The sequence below is a fragment of the Neoarius graeffei genome, chromosome 28 (assembly GCF_027579695.1).
Source record: "Neoarius graeffei isolate fNeoGra1 chromosome 28, fNeoGra1.pri, whole genome shotgun sequence".
Classification (NCBI taxonomy): Eukaryota; Metazoa; Chordata; class Actinopteri; order Siluriformes; family Ariidae; genus Neoarius; species Neoarius graeffei.
The window spans coordinates 8893798-8913797 of record NC_083596.1 but is presented as its reverse complement, the minus strand read 5'-3'; the positions used below and the strand labels follow the sequence as shown (position 1 = coordinate 8913797).

General features: G+C 40.0%; 2 protein-coding genes across 2 annotated transcripts in view; one reads left to right on the top strand and one right to left on the bottom strand.

Moving 5' to 3' along the window:
• ift74 (intraflagellar transport 74) overlaps positions 1-20000 on the top strand; it is a 55259-nt gene that overhangs the window by 949 nt on the left and 34310 nt on the right. The window contains exons 3-8 of the mRNA XM_060912996.1: positions 2440-2575; positions 2662-2710; positions 7404-7502; positions 7583-7643; positions 7847-7906; positions 8004-8065. Coding sequence (XP_060768979.1) covers positions 2440-2575; positions 2662-2710; positions 7404-7502; positions 7583-7643; positions 7847-7906; positions 8004-8065 — 467 coding nt within the window. The remainder of the gene's footprint in view (positions 1-2439; positions 2576-2661; positions 2711-7403; positions 7503-7582; positions 7644-7846; positions 7907-8003; positions 8066-20000) is intronic.
• Positions 9481-18784, bottom strand: LOC132876010 (leucine-rich repeat-containing protein 19-like). The gene is made up of 4 exons (XM_060913210.1): positions 18550-18784; positions 17974-18343; positions 16157-16387; positions 9481-12595 (listed from the first exon to the last, which is right to left on the bottom strand). The coding sequence occupies exons 1-4, from the start codon at positions 18619-18621 to the stop codon at positions 12222-12224; spliced, it is 1047 nt and encodes a 348-aa protein (XP_060769193.1). The 5' UTR covers positions 18622-18784; the 3' UTR covers positions 9481-12221.

The window sequence follows — 20000 nt, the reverse complement described above, 5'->3', positions numbered from 1 at the left end:
TTATTTTTAAATACATTTCTGAATGGATAGTATTTCTATCCTTGACTCTTGTATGCTGAGTAAATGGGAATAAAAATATTTTTTTGAGAGTTAAAATCGACCGCAAAGTTGGCATTCGAGCTGCCCCGCTGAGCCAGCCAACCCTGAGTGCGTGACGTCACAGTGGTAACCGGTTTTAAGGCCGACGCCTTTGACAGCTATAGACCAAAGGTCATATAAATAAAATTTTATGGTGAAAGTAAGAAATACCGTTACCGACTTGCTCAACTAAGACTGATTTGACTTCATTGATTGTGGGTTGACTCTCATTAAAACAGGATGGGTGTTATAACTTATGCAACATACATGTACATGCATGCATTTTCACTGATAAAACATAAAAGGCTAATTAAATAATCAGATGAACTGAGACAATCACATTCTGAAGCAAATTAAATAATCTTATACCGGTAACTTAAACACACAACACAAGTTACATGCATTAATCTAAATGCAGGTCAACACGTGTTGTTTTTGTTGTTTTATATCCAAATGAGAGTCGGAGCGTACCCATCTGTGTTCTTGCTTCTTGAAGGCTGATCTTGTGGCCGATTGTTTTGAAACAATCTGACTTTCAGTTGTTCGTTCAGTTCTCCATTCATTCACTTCTTCCACGTAAGGGCGAGAGGGCGGCAATATTCAGTGTAGAAATCAGATGGCTGGTCTACTCATTCTCTGTTTTCTTCATACTGTGTACTCCGCCATTACTGCTTGGCTCAGGCAGTTACTAAAACCTGGGAACGTCACCGGTTTTAGCAACAACCGTGGGGAGGTCACTGCCCAAGCGATATGTCACGTCCTGTTCCATCTCGGGTTTTAGCAACAACCCTCGGCTCACTCCGGGAGGACTGGTGCAACTGAACTTTCCTTTTTAAAAAAATAAAATAAAATAAATACTTTCCTTTTCTTGTAGTTTTCTTTTCCTTTAATTGTTGGTACTGTACCCTCTTTCAATACGGGCTTACTGTATAGCCAACGCTCCTCAACAGATCAGAGGTCTTGTACGAGTCTTCAGTAAAATGTGCAGAGCAGAGGAGAGACCACTTCATAGGCACCCAATGTGCCCGTGAACTTCTCACAAAACGCGTCCAAATCTTTGAAGTTTGAACATTCTTGGGCCATGAATGCAACATAAATCCACGTTCTGTCGTGTTGCTGCACCGGCCAGCAACACATCTACGTGGCATTGCGATAAATTAACTCAAAATGGAGGATCAGAGTTGCAGGTAGCTCTGTGTTTCAGTATAGCGGAAATAGCGATGAGACCGATAGACTTCCTGCGGTGACGTTATGGACGTCACGGTCATTCACTCAGACTGGTATCTATATGAATCACTTTAATTGTAAAAATTACTATATTAGATTTATTGTTAACGCTTAAAACTATTCCTATGCCATTCTTGAGGTCTCAAAGCATTTATAAACCAAAGTGAGGCCATGGCTCTGCGTATTTGCTTTAAGATGTTCTTGGCGTCAAGAGGCATTTTGGAAACCCATCCCCAGTTCAATTCCTTTTCCTTCAATATATTACTCTTATGTGGGCAGCCATGGCCTGAAGGGTTTAGAGAAGCGGCCTTGGGCCTAAAGGGTTGCTGGTTTGATTCCTGGGACCAGCAGGAATAATGTGAGGGGAGTTGAGTGAATGAATGAATGAATGAATGAACAGCACTTTCCCCTCTGTATCATGGCTGAAGTGCCTTTGAGCAATGCACCTAACCCCTGACTGCTCCCCGGGTATGTGTGTGTGCTCATTGCTCTCTTGTGTGTTCACTTCTTCAGATGGGTTAAATGCAGAGGAGGAATTTCGCTGTGCTTAAGTGTACATGTGACAAATAAAGTCTTCTTCTTACGCAACTACACACCACTGCATTCTGATCTTCCACTGATCAAAGCAGTGTAGTAGGTCTTCTTCTGTTAGTTGTCTCATAAACTCTCGTTTTCTTCTTCACTTCTGGAACAGGTTCCCTTGAATGCAGACTTGATTTTAGGGAAAAGAAAAAAGTTGCCTTTATTTGTCACATGTATCTGGAATCCAATTCTCCATAATTATGCTCTTAATGTCAAAGAAAACCATCAACATGGCCTTGAACTTGGACTTGCTCTGTTCTTCATCTTTGGTGAAAAGGTGTCTTCCAGTGCATTGACAGCCATTTTGTCTCAGGATCGTACTGGAACTCGCCATTTTGTCTCAGGACCCTACCTATTCACCTGATTCTTTGGAGTTTGGAGAAAATAGATCTGTTATTTTCTGTCAGTACAGAGATACGTATTGAAATTCCTGTCCATGGTCATTACTCATATGCTACAGATGCCGTTAATAAAGATTAGGTTAAAAAAAAAAATCTGCCAGCTCATGAATTACACCACATCCAGTTATTGGACGTGTATTATGTCTTCCAGATGGTGCCAGGTACTGGACGTCCAGGGACCAGGGCTGGGCCCATTGCCACCCCCGGTGTGTTATCAGCTCAGATTAAAGTGACAGATCGTCCCGTCACTCAGCAGGGTCTCAGTGGAATGAAGACAGGCTGGAAAGGTGCGTCTCTAAAATACATCGAGTGTTAATTAGTTTCTACCCGTATTACAAGCCTTTCTTTTGTGGTTCATTATTTCCTTCTGCAGGACCCCAGAGGCAAATCCTGGATAAGTCCTACTACCTTGGTTTACTCCGGTGAGCCATTTATTATCCATACGTTCAAGCTAGATATATAGAGAGGGATGATCAATGATAATGTCTAAAGTATGTATCATAATTATTCAGCCAATTTAGAATCGTAATCAGTTTATCGTACATTAGCACTTTATCATTTTAAAGCAACAGTAAAGTTTTTTTTTTTACATTGTACTTTACATTCAGAGCTCATATTATTTCACAAGTACTGTATGTCACTGAATTATTTTTTTGTGTCATGGTCATTGAGCGTATGTTTAAAAGCTGCATATATGCACAATTAGTTTTAAAATAAATAATTGATAAATAAATACACCATGCCATCACAATATGCATAAAAACAGGTGCTTGGAGTAATATATATATAAGGTCCGGGTTCGAGCCCCGTGGCCGGTGAGGGCCTTTCTGTGCGGAGTTTGCATGTTCTCCCCGTGTCCGCGTGGGTTTCCTCCGGGTGCTCCGGTTTCCCCCACAGTCCAAAGACATGCAGGTTAGGTTAACTGGTGACTCTAAATTGACCGTAGGTGTGAATGTGAGTGTGAATGGTTGTCTGTGTCTATGTGTCAGCCCTGTGATGACCTGGCGACTTGTCCAGGGTGTACCCCGCCTTTCGCCCGTAGTCAGCTGGGATAGGCTCCAGCTTGCCTGCGACCCTGTAGAACAGGATAAAGCGGCTACAGATAATGAGATGAGATGAATGAGATCTCAATGAACACAAACAATATCCAAAATGTTGACAATATAAAGTTTAATATAACATCTGTTTAACTTATAACGTGAAAATAAGGTTAATAATATAACTTAAATTATTTTCTTTGGGGAATTTTGAAGAGACAAGTTGAGCATCACTCTCCATCCAGCATCCAGTCACTAAAAGAGATCATTGTTGAAGAATGGAAAAAGACTGATGTTGCAAAATGTCACCAACTTGTTCATTCCATGCCTAGAAGACTTAGTGCGGTCATTAAAAATCAGTTGAGAATGAAGTATGCACTAACAAATAAAGACTTTTGGTTATATCTCCAGATTAGATCACAACTTACAAAAATCTTTGGACATCATGGAGAACCCCCAAAAATATCCAATATAGAAAAACACCTAATGGACATAATGAAAAGGGGCACACACCTGATTAGTAAAATTTATAAGATGATAAGCAACTCTGAAACCTCTGCTATTGTAACATTGGAAAAGATTTGGGAGAAAGACCTACAGACAAACGTAGAACCAGACAGTTGGAAATCTATCTGGCAGAAAATGCATAACATATCAAATTCTGCACGTCATAAAACTATAAACTATAAGTTTATTAACAGAATATATTATACTCCCAAAAAACTTGCTCTCATGGGCCCACAAAATAAAGATATATGTTGGCATTGCAATATTGGTAAAGGAACTTACTTCCATATGATATGGGAATGCCCTTAACTGCAAATATTCTGGGGAAAAGTTATATTAAACCTGTCAAAAATTACCAATGAGAAGATTAACATAGACCCCATGTTATGCATTTTTAACTACATGGACAATATGCAATGGCCACCCTTTAAGAAGAAAGCAATATCCATAGGATTAATGAGTGCAAAGAAAGTAATAGCAGTAAACTGGAAGAACACAGCCAACATTAATGAGAGAACATGGTTACAAGTTTTTGAGTCAATGTTGAGTCTAGAGCAAATTTCAAACTCCATATACACTGGCACCCCCAACGTTTGGCAAAAAATTAAACAGCATATCTATGGTAATTTTGTTTGTTTATAGTTAATGTATGAGATAATGGGATAATGCAGACAGAACTTTGTTTAATAAGCAGTATTACTGGAGGAATACCCTCATATTCCATACTACAGTAGGGGTTGCATATGCGGATGTACATTATATATATATATATATTAGTGCTGTCAAAAATGTCGTGTTATTAACGCGTTAACTTGACTCAATTTTAACGGCGATAATTTTTTTATCGCGAGATTAACGCTCTGTGACATGATGCCACGCCCCGCACAGCCAGAGTCCTCTGCCCTCCCCCGAAGAGCCACGGTGCTCGGCTTAGGTTTCGTTTTCCCATCGGCGTCTCCAGCCCCACTTTGCAGTGGCTGTGACAAGACGTGTTATGCTCTGCAATAAAAAAAAAACATTGGTACAACCAGTGTTCGAACTATGCCGATATTTTCGGGGGGTCCCTTATTTTCCCTTGGGGGGTGTGCTTGCGCTTGTCTCAGAGCGCGGCTCTCCATCGCGCGCTCACTTCGGATATGCAAATGCTTCCCGTTACACACGATTGCTATGTCAATAAACATCATTTTGCCAATATTTTAGAGACCCCCCAACATTTCCCAAATCATGTTTTCAAGGGATCTCATGTCTGTTTCAGGGGATCTCGGATCCCCCGTGTACCCCCGTAGTTCGAACGGTGAGCAAGCCCATTCACTTTTTTATGCTGATAAGAGAATTACAATGGTTTTTCATGTGACAAAAATGTGCGATTAATCGCGAGTTAACTATGACAGTCGCGACATTAATCGCGATTAAATATTTTAATCGCTTGACAGCACTAATATATATATATGTGTGTGTGTATGTAATAGGTCCTTGAAAGGTGGTATGTGTATGAATCTGTGCAGCTAAATTATGGATAAATTATGTGTTTTGTTTAAGTAACTATGCTGATGGACTATTTGGACATTTGTAAGTTCACCTATTCATACTGTATGGTGATATATGTGTGGACTGTTGATGCTTGTACAGGTATCGCTTAGATACCACCAGAAATGGGACTGAAAGCTACAACACTCATTCAACCCTTGAAGCATATCTTGTTTTACAAACTTTTTTTTTTTGATTGACCAAAGACTTAACTGAAGAAATCTGTATATATTGTGTGTTACCCCCAAGCAGAGAAAACTTAATTAAAAAAATTAAAAAAAATCATTGAGGCCATATAAAGTACTAGATGTAGTAGTTTTGTTGTGGGGTGTACTCATTTTTCCACCACACTGATTTGAGTAAAACTGAAAAAATGTGTAATCTAAGTTATATTATTAACCTTACTTTCACGTTATAAGTTAAACAGATGTTATATTAAACTTTGTCTTGTCAACATTTTGGAAATTGTTTGTGTTCAATGGGATATTGTTTAAAATGTTACTTTTCAAAGAGGGTGTACTCATTTACGCTGAGCACTCTGTAGTAAGTGTGGATGCTACGACTTAACACACAATTTGAAAAATCTAATTTTATCTAACATTAGCTAAACTCAGCAGTCAGTTATTAGCTCATCTGGCCATGGTGTGGCGTCCATCCATCATCCACAATTCAGTTAAATCGTATCTCCTCCTAAATCAGTTCTCCACAGAGCTCCATTCCGATTGTTTTGTTTGAAAGAACTCGTCACTCCGCACAAAACTTGGTCATTGTTTTGTCAATCTTTTTGCTAACGAGTTACGAATTAGGCCAAATTAACAAATTTTCCAGGCCTCTCACTAGAATTGTATCTATCTCCTCTCTGATTTCTCATCCGATTCCAGTCCTGATCGATGTTTTGGGTCGATCTTCCCTTGAGGAACAAAACTTGGTTGTTTCCAACTTTGTTCATTTTCAGTTCAATCGTATCTCCTCCCTCCCTCAGTTCTCAATGGATTTCAGTTCTGAATATTTTGCTTGAAAGAACTAGACCTTCTGCACAAAACTTGGTCGTTGTATTGTCAATTATTTGCTAACAAACTGCTAATTAGGTCACCTTAACGAGTTTTTGGATTTCTCATTAGAATTGTATCTCCCCTCTCATTTCTCATCCGATTTCAGTTTTGATCAGTGTTTTGGGTCGATCTTCCCTCAAGGAACAAAACGTGGTCGTTTGTTTGTTGATTTTCTTGTTGTGAACAATTTGTTTACAACTTTGTTTACTTTCAGTTAAATTGTGGTGTAGTGGTTAGCACTGTCGCCACACAGCAAGAACTGGGTTCGAGCCCAGCGGCCGGCGAGGGCCTTTCTGTGTGGAGATTGCATGTTCTCCCCGTGTCTGCGTGGGTTTCCTCCGGGTGCTCCGGTTTCCCCCACAGTCCAAAGACATGCAGTTAGGTTAACATGCGGCGGCCTTGGGCTGAAGTGCCCTTGAGCAAGGTACCGAACCCCTGACTGCTCCCCGGGTCCTGTAGTGTGGCTGCCTACTGCTCTGGGTGCGCGCGCGCGGGTGTGTTCACTGCTTCAGATGGGTTAAATGCAAAGGATGAATCTTACTGTGCTTGAAGTGTGCATGTGACAAATAAAGGCTTCTTCTTCTTCTTCTATTTCAGTTCTGATTGTTTTATGTGACCTTCTGCACAAAACTTGGTCATTATTTGGTCAAATTTTTGCTACCAAATTAGTACCCAGGTCAACTTGAGACATTTTCTTCTGACTAGAATTGTATCTCCTCTCTCATTGATCATGCGAATTCCATTCTGGTCGATGTTTTGGGTTGATCTTCTTCCCTTGAGGAACAAAATTTAGTCTTTTGTTGATCTTCCTGTTGTAAACATTTTGTCATGGAGGTTGGTCCTCTCTCACATCGTCACATTTCAGTTCTGTTTAATGTTTTGGTCGTCATGGCTGTTTTGATGGCAGGCCAGATGAGCTCCTACATCCTTGACATTCTGGTGTTTAATTGCTCGCTCACTCGTATCATGTCTTCTCTTACTTTTCCTTACAGGAGTAAAATAAATGACCTCACAACAGAAAACAGCAAGCTCCAGAAAGAGATTGACATCTTCAACCAGGAGAACTCGGTTTACCTGTCATATGATAAAAGGTCAAATACGTTATACTACAGTATTCTGGAAGTAGGTTGTGTTCTTTATGACGCATGCTCTTATCTTGTCACTCGTACAGAGCTGAGAGTCTTGCTGGAGAAATAAAGGATCTTCAGGGGCAGCTGGCGGACTATAATATGGTACACATGAACAGTTACAGTGATAGAACGAAACTAAGCAATTCATAAACTTCAAAGTAAACCATTTTCTATAAAGAGCTGAACAGTTAAAACATTCAAGTAACTTCCTGTAAAGTAAAAAAAAAACAACAACCTAAAAACAGATTAGAAATGATTAGTATTCTCCATTTAAGGTGACTGAGTATTGTTTGTGAAACTTTCAGCTGGTTGATAAACTGAACACCAACACAGAAATGGATGAAGTCATGAATGAAATCAGCGTGGTGAGCATTATTATTACATTTTTATTTTCGCTACTCGTGTAGCATTTTTTTTAAACTTCTCAGACTTTTCATGTCACGTTTCTCTTTACGTGTTTAGCTGAAAGTACAGAATGACCGAGAAGCCCAGAGCATAGACGCCATATTCACAGAGAGAAGAGAGTAAGTGCCTTCGAGTCATAAACATCTCATAACTACTCAACATCAGGGCTGATTAAACAGCTAAATCATTTATATTACAGTACACCAGGTGGCGCTGTTAATGATTGAAAGCTTCTGTTTCAGGGGTTCTCAACCTTTTCTGCTTTGAGGCCCACTTATTTATCGTCGCTGTCAGGTCAAAACCTGCTATGTGACATTTTTCCTTTTTTACAGGAGACGTAAAAAACTGAATAAAACTCTGAAATAACAAGCTGAGAAGCCAGTAAAAGTTGTTCTATTATTAGCTTGGTCAGTTAAATATCCATCAAAATAGCTAATTGCAGCATTATATTAGCGTAAATTGCAAAAAAATCATCCTTGAGAATTGACCTAAATTGTCACATAACAGGTTTTGAACTGACAGCGACGTTATACTTGTAACAAGTCGGGGTCCATTGAAAAAGATCCCCAATTATTTTGGCTCATCTATTCAATTAGAATCTAATAATCTACTGTAAAGTGTATTAATGGGATGCAACATCACTCCCTGTTATAGCATCAACGAAGCTGACTTTGTTAGGACTGTTAATGTTATAGTCATGTTGTCTGTTGTTGCCCGGATGGGGATGGGTTCCCTTTTGAGTCTGGTTCCTCTCGAGGTTTCTTCCTCTGAGGGAGTTTTTCCTTGCCACCGTCGCCACAGGCTTGCTCATCGGGGATAGATTAGGGACAAAATTAGCTCATGTTTTAAGTCGTTCAATACGGAAGCCGCGAGAGCCCCTTCATATAATTCTTTTTTTTATTCACCTTGTTATCCCGAGATAACGACATAATTAATTCAGGATCTCGAGAAAACAACACAACTAATTCGAGATCTCGAGAAAACAAAAACGTTATTTCGAGATCTCAAGAAAACAAAACAATTATTCCGTGATCTTGAGAAAACAAAACAATTATTTCATGATCTTGAGTAAACAGCTGAGAAATGGTTCATTCAGGTGCGCCAAGAGACTTGTGATATGCTGACTTTGGGGCTATTTCTCATTCTGTATAGACGCAACTTTGGTCATTAGAATGTCTGGAATAATCGATCACCTAATAAGGCAATATTTTGATCGGGGTTGACACAGGGAGAGATTGCATTAAGTCTTTTAATAAAGGATAATTTCAAAATTAGTCTGCGGCACCTCCGCAGAAGACTGGCCCGGCTTCGTCTCTACCGACGGAGATACAGTGATCCAGCTGAGATCATAAAATAATTGTTTTGTTTTCTCGAGATCACGGAATAATTGTTTTGTTTTCTCGAGATCTCGAAATAACGGTTTTGTTTTCTCGAGATCTCAAATTAGTTGTGTTGTTTTCTCGAGATCCTGAATTAATTATGTCGTTATCTCGGGATAACAAGGTGAATAACAAAAGATTATATGAAGGGCCTCTCTCGGCTTCCGTAGTTCAAAGTTGCTTTGCGACAATGTTTATTGTTAAAAGCGCTATGCAAATAAACTTGACTTGACTTGTTACAGATGGGAGCCCAGGAATTAAATAAATGCAATAAAAACAAATTGTCGGTATTGTATTTAAAACTGTACAGATGTGCCAGAAGTTAAACCATGCATGCAGGACATTCTCAGTCAAAAGGGATTAATGATCCAAAAGTGGAGTCTGGTCCATTAACACAAGAACTTATTTCCATGTTTGTGTACAACAAACAAACAAGTTATTAAAACCAAGAAGTGGATATAGAAACTACTCAATGGGCTTAGATCCTTACACGGTAACAAAGAAGGATTTTTCCTATGAGTTGGAAAATTATCCATCCGTTGAGTTCCCCGACATCTCAAACTACCTGGTGCTGCAGACATCATTCTACACGGACAAACAGATGAAAACCTGGAACAGCATGGAAGCCTACAACTTTTTATTAAAGATCTGGGGATCAGGACACTACAAGATAAATCCTGTATCGTTTATGCCCAGGTAAATAGCATTTCTGGGCTTTTTGTACACGTCTTAACGATGGTTGCTAGGACGCTACAAGTTTAAGTATTGGGTGTAAACATACCCCAGCTGCTCAATTCTCAATCCTCCCAGGTAAATCATTCACCAAGATCCGTAGAAACACCTTTAAAGACCTGGGTATTACACATATTATATCTGCATTAGTTTACAATATAGCGACCACGATCAAACAGTAAACAAAAACACATCTGAGGGCTTAAGCGTCTCCTGAACTTCAAACCATCACAAAATAACTGGAAATGGTGAGAAAAATGCTTTGCGAATCCAAACGAAATAAATCAGAGGAATGTACAAACCTTTCACGAAGTGCTCACTGCAAACTCCGAGCGTTCTTCGACTCGGCTCCCTTCCATCGCAGCGAAAGGTTCAAGAGCCACCTTTCGCGTCGTCTTTTGGTAAAACCCTTACCCTTTCACCCTTTATCGCTTCAAAAGGAACCCGGAAGAAACTTTTATCAGTTTCACGGTTTGTTTGATCCAAACAGAACAAAACAAAGCAAGCGTAGAGTATTTTAACGACTAGCAAGGCGCCCCGGCGATAGTAACGCTTTGTGAACAGTGAGCTTAGCTGACCACCACTTCATGTCTTGCATATCTAATGAGGCGGATGTGATGTCGGACGCAACCCAGCAAACCGTACTCTACTAAAAGTTAGCTTCAACTTGAAAAAAAAAAAAATCGCAGCCCACTAGATGGCGCGTTGCAGCCCGTGGTTGAGAAACGTGTACACTGTCCTGTTTTTTGCTGTTTTTTTTTTTTTCAACTGCGCTGAAAGAAACGCAAAACATATTGTCTGACTGTACATTTCATTTTATTAATATATCATTTATTTGATCAATTGTAATATATTTTGAATGCTGTGCAAGGAATAAAACATGAAAGGCGTGTACTGTTATAGGAAAAATAATCAGTGATGGAGTGACTCTCGCTACACTTTTGCACAGCTGACTTCACAATGTGTTTTGATTCCTTTTAGCCAACGATTACAATTATTTATAATTATTCATTATATTACAGGACATACTTTTAATCCATTTATAGTTGCGTTTAATGTTGTGGAATTTCTATTAACAAGACAAAACAATAAAAATACGCAGCTTGTCATGTTACAGAACAACCCGAAAGCACAAAATGAATGTTAAATAAACTCCTGACAGAAAACGCTGCAAAAAATGATATCTTAGCAAGTGAAAATATCTTGAAAGTAGTTGAAACGATCGAGCATTTCCTATTAGAAGAATACAAGACACCAATTCTGAGATTATTAAACCTAGTTCTAGATTGCAACCAACTTATTCCAAGATGTCTTGTCAAGTAAAATTATCTGTCCGTGCAGTTTCTCTTGCAGTGTAATCAGCAATCATATATACAGTAGTCTTTGAGCGTCCACCATACACGTCCCTGTGAAACGATCCCTTGCAGCTGACACTACTGTTAAAGTTGCTATTGTAGAAAATTAATCAACACTTTCCAACCAATCAGATTAGACCTTTCAGCAGCGCTGTAGTCTAAAGTGTTTATAAATCACAAATCAGCTCAACACCGTGGTTAAAGATTAAAGTTCACAGCTCGTTAATGACAGTCTACCTTCACTGTGCTTTTAAAAACATACAGAGGAACAACTTGGACGATATTTAAGCTCCGTCAAAGCTTTTTCTGACACGTTTAAACAGAAAAACAACCACCTTCTGAACACACTTGCCAAACGTATGTTAAAAATCGGAAATTCAGAGATGACAGGATGTTTTAGAGACTACACAGAACGTCTGTAAGCTGCTTTGGATGACAGATTCAGCTAAATGCTGTAAATGTAAATGTTTTGACAGCGAAGCTGTTTGTGTTGCAAGCCTGTACTCAAAATGGAGGAAAAAATTAATCATTTACTTCCAGAACCTGTGAAGCTTGTTCTGGAGAAAACGAATAAGTACTCGTATAAGGGTTTCCTTGGGAAGAATAACAGTCACAAGACAAAGACTTGACAACAAGGATTTGGACGGATTGTGAAAGAAAGATCTTTTTCACAACATCACGTAGCATTTCTACAGTCGCTGCTTCTTCTGTGTTTGGACTTGGCACATACAGACCTTTTCGCTTCGGACCTGTTTAAGCACGAAACCTTAAACAGTCACATATCAGTCGTTGTCCTCTCTTTAGCAAGGTCACTCAGTTTGGACTTCATCAACGTCAGCGTGCTCCTTATAGTCCTCAGGCTGGATGTAGCCGTCCTCTATAAAGCCGTCCTCGTCCTCCGCTGGTCCAGTAAGGCCCTGGTCCAGCTCGTGAGCACTGGTCTCCGTCTGCTCTGTGTCCAGGCTGAAGTCGGAGTAGCGGCCCGTGTTAAAGTTACCGTACTCCTCGGCTTCACGTAGCCTCTGGTGCCGGTAGTCAAACAGAATCTTGTACCAGGTGGGTGAATTGACGGCACATATGATGACCATGGACGCACAGAGAATGATCATGATCACTCCAGTGAGGAACTTCCATGTATCGGTCACCACTGACTTGTCATTTTGTTCGGCTTCTTTCAAAGAGTCTAAAACAAGACATATACCGTACAAGTGTTATATGTATATTGCATTTTTATGAACAAGTTTCAAACTAATGGTACATGTAGATTTTTTTTCAAAGCCCCCAAAGACAGTTAGATAGTTCGATAGTCTCGTATGAGCTTTATACTATAGTTGAACTCTTTGTGTCAGAGTAAGATGACATAATTTTTTATTTCGCACTTCACCCCCGCTACATCTATCAGCGTGTTTACACAGAGCATTATTGTTCATCGTTGTTTTTCGTACTGTTTACTTGGACGCTTAGAACAGCAGCCTTTTTCTTTGACTGTGGAAAGGGAAAGTTTCTTTTGGAGGAAGAGTCACATATCTTTTTGTCTTCAAGACTCTCATATCAGATTATTCGCACTACAACAGCAATCTAATTTTTTATCTTTTGTCTGCAAATGTAACTTTATAAACAAGAGCTGCTACAGAAGCATAAGGCCTATACACACTACATCTGTAAAATGGCCAGAATTGGAAATCTTTTCTTATTTAAGAAAAATAATGTGTTTTTAAGGTAAATTCCATCTTAAACCAGGAAGTGAAATCAGGAAGTAAATTTGGTATCACGTGCCAAATTATTGCTGGGTTGCACTGCAACAAGGGAACAAAGGTTTGGTAGTTTTGCAGCTGTCTTTCAGTACTTCAGTCTCCATTTTGCAGTGACGAACCATTACTATTAGCCAAAACTTAGCCAAACGCTAAAAAAGCAACAGGGCGAAGGACTTTGTAAGGGATTAGCGGCAGGCTGCCAGGTCACTCCATTGTGTGTAGTGGTCGATCTTGATTTTAAAAGTAACTTACACAGGGAAATGAATACTTAAAGGAGAACTGAAGGCAAATTTTTAGCATCAAAATTCTATTTCTCATATATTTAATAAAAATTTGCCTTCAGTTCTCCTTTAAGTATTCATTTCCCTGTGTAAGTTACTTTTAAAATTCCTATAGGAATGCATTTCTGATTGCTATGTTGTCGCTGCTATAGCAAGTTTGAGTGTTTGAAATATGCTCTGTAATATATCAGTCCATATGTCAAAGCAACGGCCGTAAATGAGATTCGTTGAGACCTGTGCGAGATATCGTAGGACGGAAGTAAAACGTGCAGCGGAAATCAAAGTGACCGACATCTGCCAACGTCGTCAAAAGACGCGTGCGCCCTCTTTCGAATAATGATGTAATCAAGCCAGAAGTTTTGTTTGTTTTGATAGCAATCAGGAAAGATTCAAAAAAGTAGGCAGTAATCGTCATTTAAACTCATTTTTGTGCAATATTTTGTTTGGAAAACAGTTTTCAAAATGGCGGCACTGACACCTGGCTGACACTTGATGTTTCGAAGTCTCGCACAAGTCTCATGAAGATCATGCGGATAAGCGACGCCTGCCGTGGACCAAACGAACTAAATTCAGCATGGTTAAAAACCGAATAGGCTGATGAGTATAATATTTAATTGCAATCAGTTGCCAATACGAGTCACGATATAAGGTTACTAAAACCGAAAACGTAATCGAATAACACGTTAATTAAGAAATAAAGCAAGTTTAAAAATGACTTCGGTTCTCTTTTAAGTCTAAGTGAAAAATACTGTGGCGAGTGTGCAGCGTGGAAGAAGAGTCTGGAGACGGAAATCTTAGTTTCTTGGTCGTTAGCCTGTGCTACTTGCTCTCATTCGCTAACACTACTGATGAACACTATAGACCCCTTTCACTGACGTCACCCGAAACCGGAAGTAAACAGACCCTGCGCCATTTTGGAAGACCAACAAACTCGTGATTAGGAGAAAATAACGGCAGCGGTATGTGAACCCACGAGAATAAAGTGGAGTGGCAAACGACTTAAACAAACAAATCTGAGCTGTTTTATTTATGATTTATTGGCCCAACAGTAGACTTGAAAGAAACCTGTGTGAGACTTGGCAAAAAACTGTGGATATAATGGATAAGTCTGTGCATGATCTGCGGACACTTTGAGGTAAGCAAACACAAGAAATTCAGATTTAAAACATGCTAAATTGGCCCCAAGTTGATAACTGTATGAGGAGCAAGCCTCCCAGACTTCTACAATTTAATAATAATAATAATTTAGGATGGTTTGGGGCTTGCTCGCTGCTGCCAGGTTGGTTGTTGAGTAGCCTGACTGTTTTTTTTTTTTCTTGCGTGTGGTATCATTGTTGACGCGAGGTTGTTTTTTGAACATGCCAATGTGGACACGATTTCCCCTGATGAGTTATGACTTCAGATGCGATGCGTGTGTGGAGGTGTGGAGTCCGCGTGATATGTGCGTAAGATAGGCTTCTCATGTGTTTGGAGATCCGCGCTCCGAGACAAGTGCAAGCGCCCCCCCCAAGGGAAAAAAAGGGACCCCCCGAAAATATCGGCATAGTTCGAACACTGAGTGTAGGCACTGGGTGTAAACAACAAATAGTTTACAATGTCTGGGTAGCAAACAGATGGCAGAATTGGTGTCAGGTCCTCCTTATGTTTCCATTCTCCCTTGCCGCGAGTCTTATCATATGGGTCAAACCCATCAATCACAGCCAGTTTCTCCACATACCGTGCCCTTTCTGCAGCTGGTAATGTACTCACATAACCAGAATTATCATCCATCGTGTCACTTTACTCTCGCTCGTACTTTGTTTTATATTGTGAGTGCATGTACTTGGTCTTCCAATATGGCGCCTAACAAAATCTCGCGGCGCGGTGACGTCATGTGAAAGGGGTCTATACTAGCTGGAAGGTGACTTCACTGCTGCGCTGACGTCGCTGATTCACACTTAAGCTCGCATTGGCCTTTGCGAAGGCTGAGGGTGATACATTTTTGGTCCCTCCCACTCACGATAAATCAAAATCTGATTGGTTAATTCATCTGTCACTTCCTACATGAACATACATTGTCATGGCCTTCTGTCCCGGCAATGAAGTCCTAACCAATGAGTGAGCAGCTCTAAACTCTTCTCAGCCGAGAGACAACAAACAAAAAAAAAATCTCATTGGATAACTATTTTAATGTTTTCAGGACAGTAACCCTTTAATTTTTGAAGCAAATATGATAGAAAATGAGGCCAAATTAGAATCAGTAGTGAATAATTATAAACGATTAAAGAATGAAAGAAATTAAATATAACATGTGTAATGCTGATATGTTTGGGCTTTCTCTGAACGCCTAGAAGGCCCTGACGGTTTCCCTCTGCCATTTTGATATTTTACAATCAAATTGCTTACTAAAGTATGCTAAAATGCTCAAAGAACCTCAAATATTTTATAAATGCCCTTTGTAAAGCTTGAACACTGAGGGTTGATATCAGAAAGACGGTCTTTAATCATACATTGCATTGGTATCAGTGGCAAAATTTTGGTAGCTTGATGACAACAATGCTAGCTTTCCCATTAGCAGATTACGTACGTGGATGTCAAAATCTGGATTTTTTTTTTAAAGCTACAGAATTATTTCATATGCAAGGTTCATAACAAGCTTCATGATACACCAATATGCACAGTGTGTAGCATAAATAGAATTTTTATTTTTTTTTTTTTTTAAATAGTCACCTTTGCTTGAAGTGTTCTGGCTGCTTAATGTGGTCAACTGTCGATGTGCCGGACTTTGGATGGTCATAAAGGTTTTTGTGGAAGCCGTGACTGTAGTAGAAGTAGAAGTGGTTTTTTTAGTAGTGACTGTGGTGCTTGTCACTGGAGATCGCGCTGTTGTTGATGTTTTGAGCACATCCAGGATTCTTCTTCCAGCCAGGTTCTCTGGAGTGGCACAGGTGGAGTTTTGTCCTTGAAATGCAAAACAAGTAATGAGTATTATTACTTAATCAGCAAAAACATTTCAAGTCATTTCACTGTAGTCTTTTGTCTAATGAGCAGCGTAAGTACAGTGCTTTCGTCAGGACTCGCCCCTTGAACTTTTCCACATTTTGTAGTGTTACAACCTGGAACTGAAATGCACTTAACCAGTGTTATAAGTCATGAATCTTATGAATCTGTTAGGAAGCCGTGGCCTAATAGTTAGAGAAGCAGCTTTAGGACCAAAAGGTTGCCGGTTCAATTCCCGAGACCAGCAGGAATGGCTGAAGTGCCCTTGAGCAAGGCATCAAACCTCCAACTGCTCCCCAGGCTGCTCTGGGTATGTTGTATGTCACTCTGCTAAATGGCATTAATGTAATGTAGCGAATCTAGACAAAGTGACGGTGTAGCTCACTCAGGCCCTGTCTAGTCTAGAAGGAACAATCTAAAGTGGGCCACCTTGTGCAATAAAATGTCACAAGCGATATCCACCCTAAGAATACTGACCTATTCGCCAGAAAGAATTCAAAACGGTGAGGAATTGACTGAGAAGAAGCAACTTTTGTTGAACTGCTCATTAAGGCTTAATTAGTCCATAACTTTGTTAATAATTGTAATCAAGCAATTCTGGGTAGAAGTTATATGCATCCTAGGTATCCCTGCCTTCATGCCAGAAAGAATCAAAATCAGTGAAGAATTGAGGGAGAAGAAGCAATTTGTGTGGGAACTGCTCGTTAGGGCTTAATTAGTCCATATCTTCATTATCAAATGTAATTATGCAAATTTAGGTAGAAGCTATATGCACCCCAGGCAGACCTACCTTCCTGCCAAAAAGAATAAAAATCGGTGAAGAATTGAGAGACAAGAAGCGATTTTTGTGAAATGTGGACAACGCCAGATGGACGACGGACAGCACATGATGGCATAAACTCATCACCTGTCGGCCGGATGAGCTAATAAAATTGATGGCAGAAGTATTAATTCTTGATAACATACGTGTTGAAATCCTTACATCAGTTCTTGTGGCCTTCACATCGTTATTAGAACGAAGTCAACTTGTGTCCAATTAAAGTGTCACATGATTTCAATAGAAATACACTTTTCCTTGGGAGACCCCAGAATTTGTTGGAGGACACACAAGATCAAGAAGCTATCAAAGCAAGTCAGGGAAAACGTTTTGGAAATGTATCAATCAGAATCCCAAACAGAAACGTTAAACATCTCGCAGAACATCATTAATGGAAAGAATATGGCTCACCCATGACTTTACCCCGAGGAGGCCGTCCACTAAAACCGACTGACCGGGTAAAGAGGAAAGATTAGTCAGAGAAGCAACCAAGAGACTAAAGATAATTATCAGCATGATACTACCATCACCATGCTTCACTGTCGCAGTGGTGTTCTTAGGGTGAGAAGCAATGTTTTTATGTGTAATTCATTGTGCAGTATTATAGGTTATTGTGTATGGATTAAGAACGTATAATTCAAATTAAGTCCATTTCGGTTCCAGGAGGTAGAACTACAAAATGTGGCAAAGAAATTCCACTGCACCTAGGTTTAATTAGAGCGGCTCCCACCTGTCTGCAATCCCACGTCATTCATCCACTTCACGAGCATCAGTAACTCCTGCGTGCAGTTCCATGGATTCTCAGCCAGATCCAGTGTCTTGAGTTTCTTCAAATCTGTGAAAGTTTCATTCCTTATCGTTTGTAGTTGATTTCCTGTCAAATAGATCGTTTCCAGGTTGCTGAGAGCAGAAAAAGCTCCGTCAGGCACCTCTGCTATGAGATTGTACGAGAGGTCCAGCTCTGTCAGGTTGGAGTAGTGTCTCAAAGCCTGTATGTCCGAGCTGTTCATCACAATGAAGTTGTGTTTCAGGATTAAATGGGTTACGTTGGCATCGTAGGTGGCAGGAATGTTTGTCAGTGTCTTATTGCTGTCATTCTCCTTGAAACAAAGTCAAACATGGCATTCAGTATATTCACTATAATATAAGTGTATTAACCCTGAGGCATACATTGACATACAGCACATCACCCATCATGTGATGTGATTTTTTTCCCCCCCTCGAAGTCGAAGAACTTTGCGTGCAGTGCTCATGATAGTCTGTAGTTGTCTTTAAACTGGTTCAAAAGCTTCTCTGAAATACTCACCAGGATTTCAGCTGAAGCCGCCGATAGAGCCAGCGTCCACAGCAGGACCAGGTGTTTCATCATCACGATCATTTACCTGCAACAACACACCAGCATCGGGATTGCATGAAACACGGCATGAAAACAACCCGCCAGTCCATACATTATGGAAAACCACTCATCAGTGTATCTCTTCAGACAAAGGCGTTATTATTTATCCACAGAGCTCAGCTGCTTCAGATGGATGACGATGAGAATAATAATCAAACTCACTAAGTATGAGGCCACGAATAGAACACAAAGAGATGCTTTGTGCACGTGGGTTGGTCCTGTAGGAGCATGCTGGAGCATGCTGTTTTCCCGTGTGCCTCAGCTTGTGGGCTTTTTTTTTTAAAAGTGTTATCTGCTGTCAACCACAAAACCACTTGAAAGGAAGCCCAGATGAGGACACAGTGTCAGGGGTGGATAATCGTGTGAATTTCTACACATGGGCCATTTGCTGGACATTAGAGTGGCTTATGGACTATGCACAATTATTATATATACAGGACACTTTTTCGATGGAATAAAAATGTGTTCTATTCACTTCTAGCAGGTTTCATTTATTTGGTTTGATAGCATGCAATATTGTCAGCATATCCTACATGTACAACCCCGATTCCAAAAAAGTTGGGACAAAGTACAAATTGTAAATAAAAACGGAATGCAATGATGTGGAAGTTTCAAAATTCCATATTTTATTCAGAATAGAACATAAATGACATATCAAATGTTTAAACTGAGAAAATGTATCATTTAAAGAGAAAAATTAGGTGATTTTATATTTCATGACAACAACACATCTCAAAAAAGTTGGGACAAGGCCATGTTTCCCACTGTGAGACATCCCCTTTTCTCTTTACAACAGTCTGTAAACGTCTGGGGACTGAGGAGACAAGTTGCTCAAGTTTAGGGATAGGAATGTTAACCCATTCTTGTCTAATGTAGGATTCTAGTTGCTCAACTGTCTTAGGTCTTTTTTGTCGTATCTTCCGTTTTATGATGCGCCAAATGTTTTCTATGGGTGAAAGATCTGGACTGCAGGCTGGCCAGTTCAGTACCCAGACCCTTCTTCTACGCAGCCATGATGCTGTAATTGATGCAGTATGTGGTTTGGCATTGTCATGTTGGAAAATGCAAGGTCTTCCCTGAAAGAGACGTCGTCTGGATGGGAGCATATGTTGCTCTAGAACCTGGACATACCTTTCAGCATTGATGGTGTCTTTCCAGATGTGTAAGCTGCCCATGCCACACGCACTAATGCAACCCCATACCATCAGAGATGCAGGCTTCTGAACTGAGCGCTGATAACAACTTGGGTCGTCCTTCTCCTCTTTAGTCCGAATGACACGGCGTCCCTGATTTCCATAAAGAACTTCAAATTTTGATTCGTCTGACCACAGAACAGTTTTCCACTTTGCCACAGTCCATTT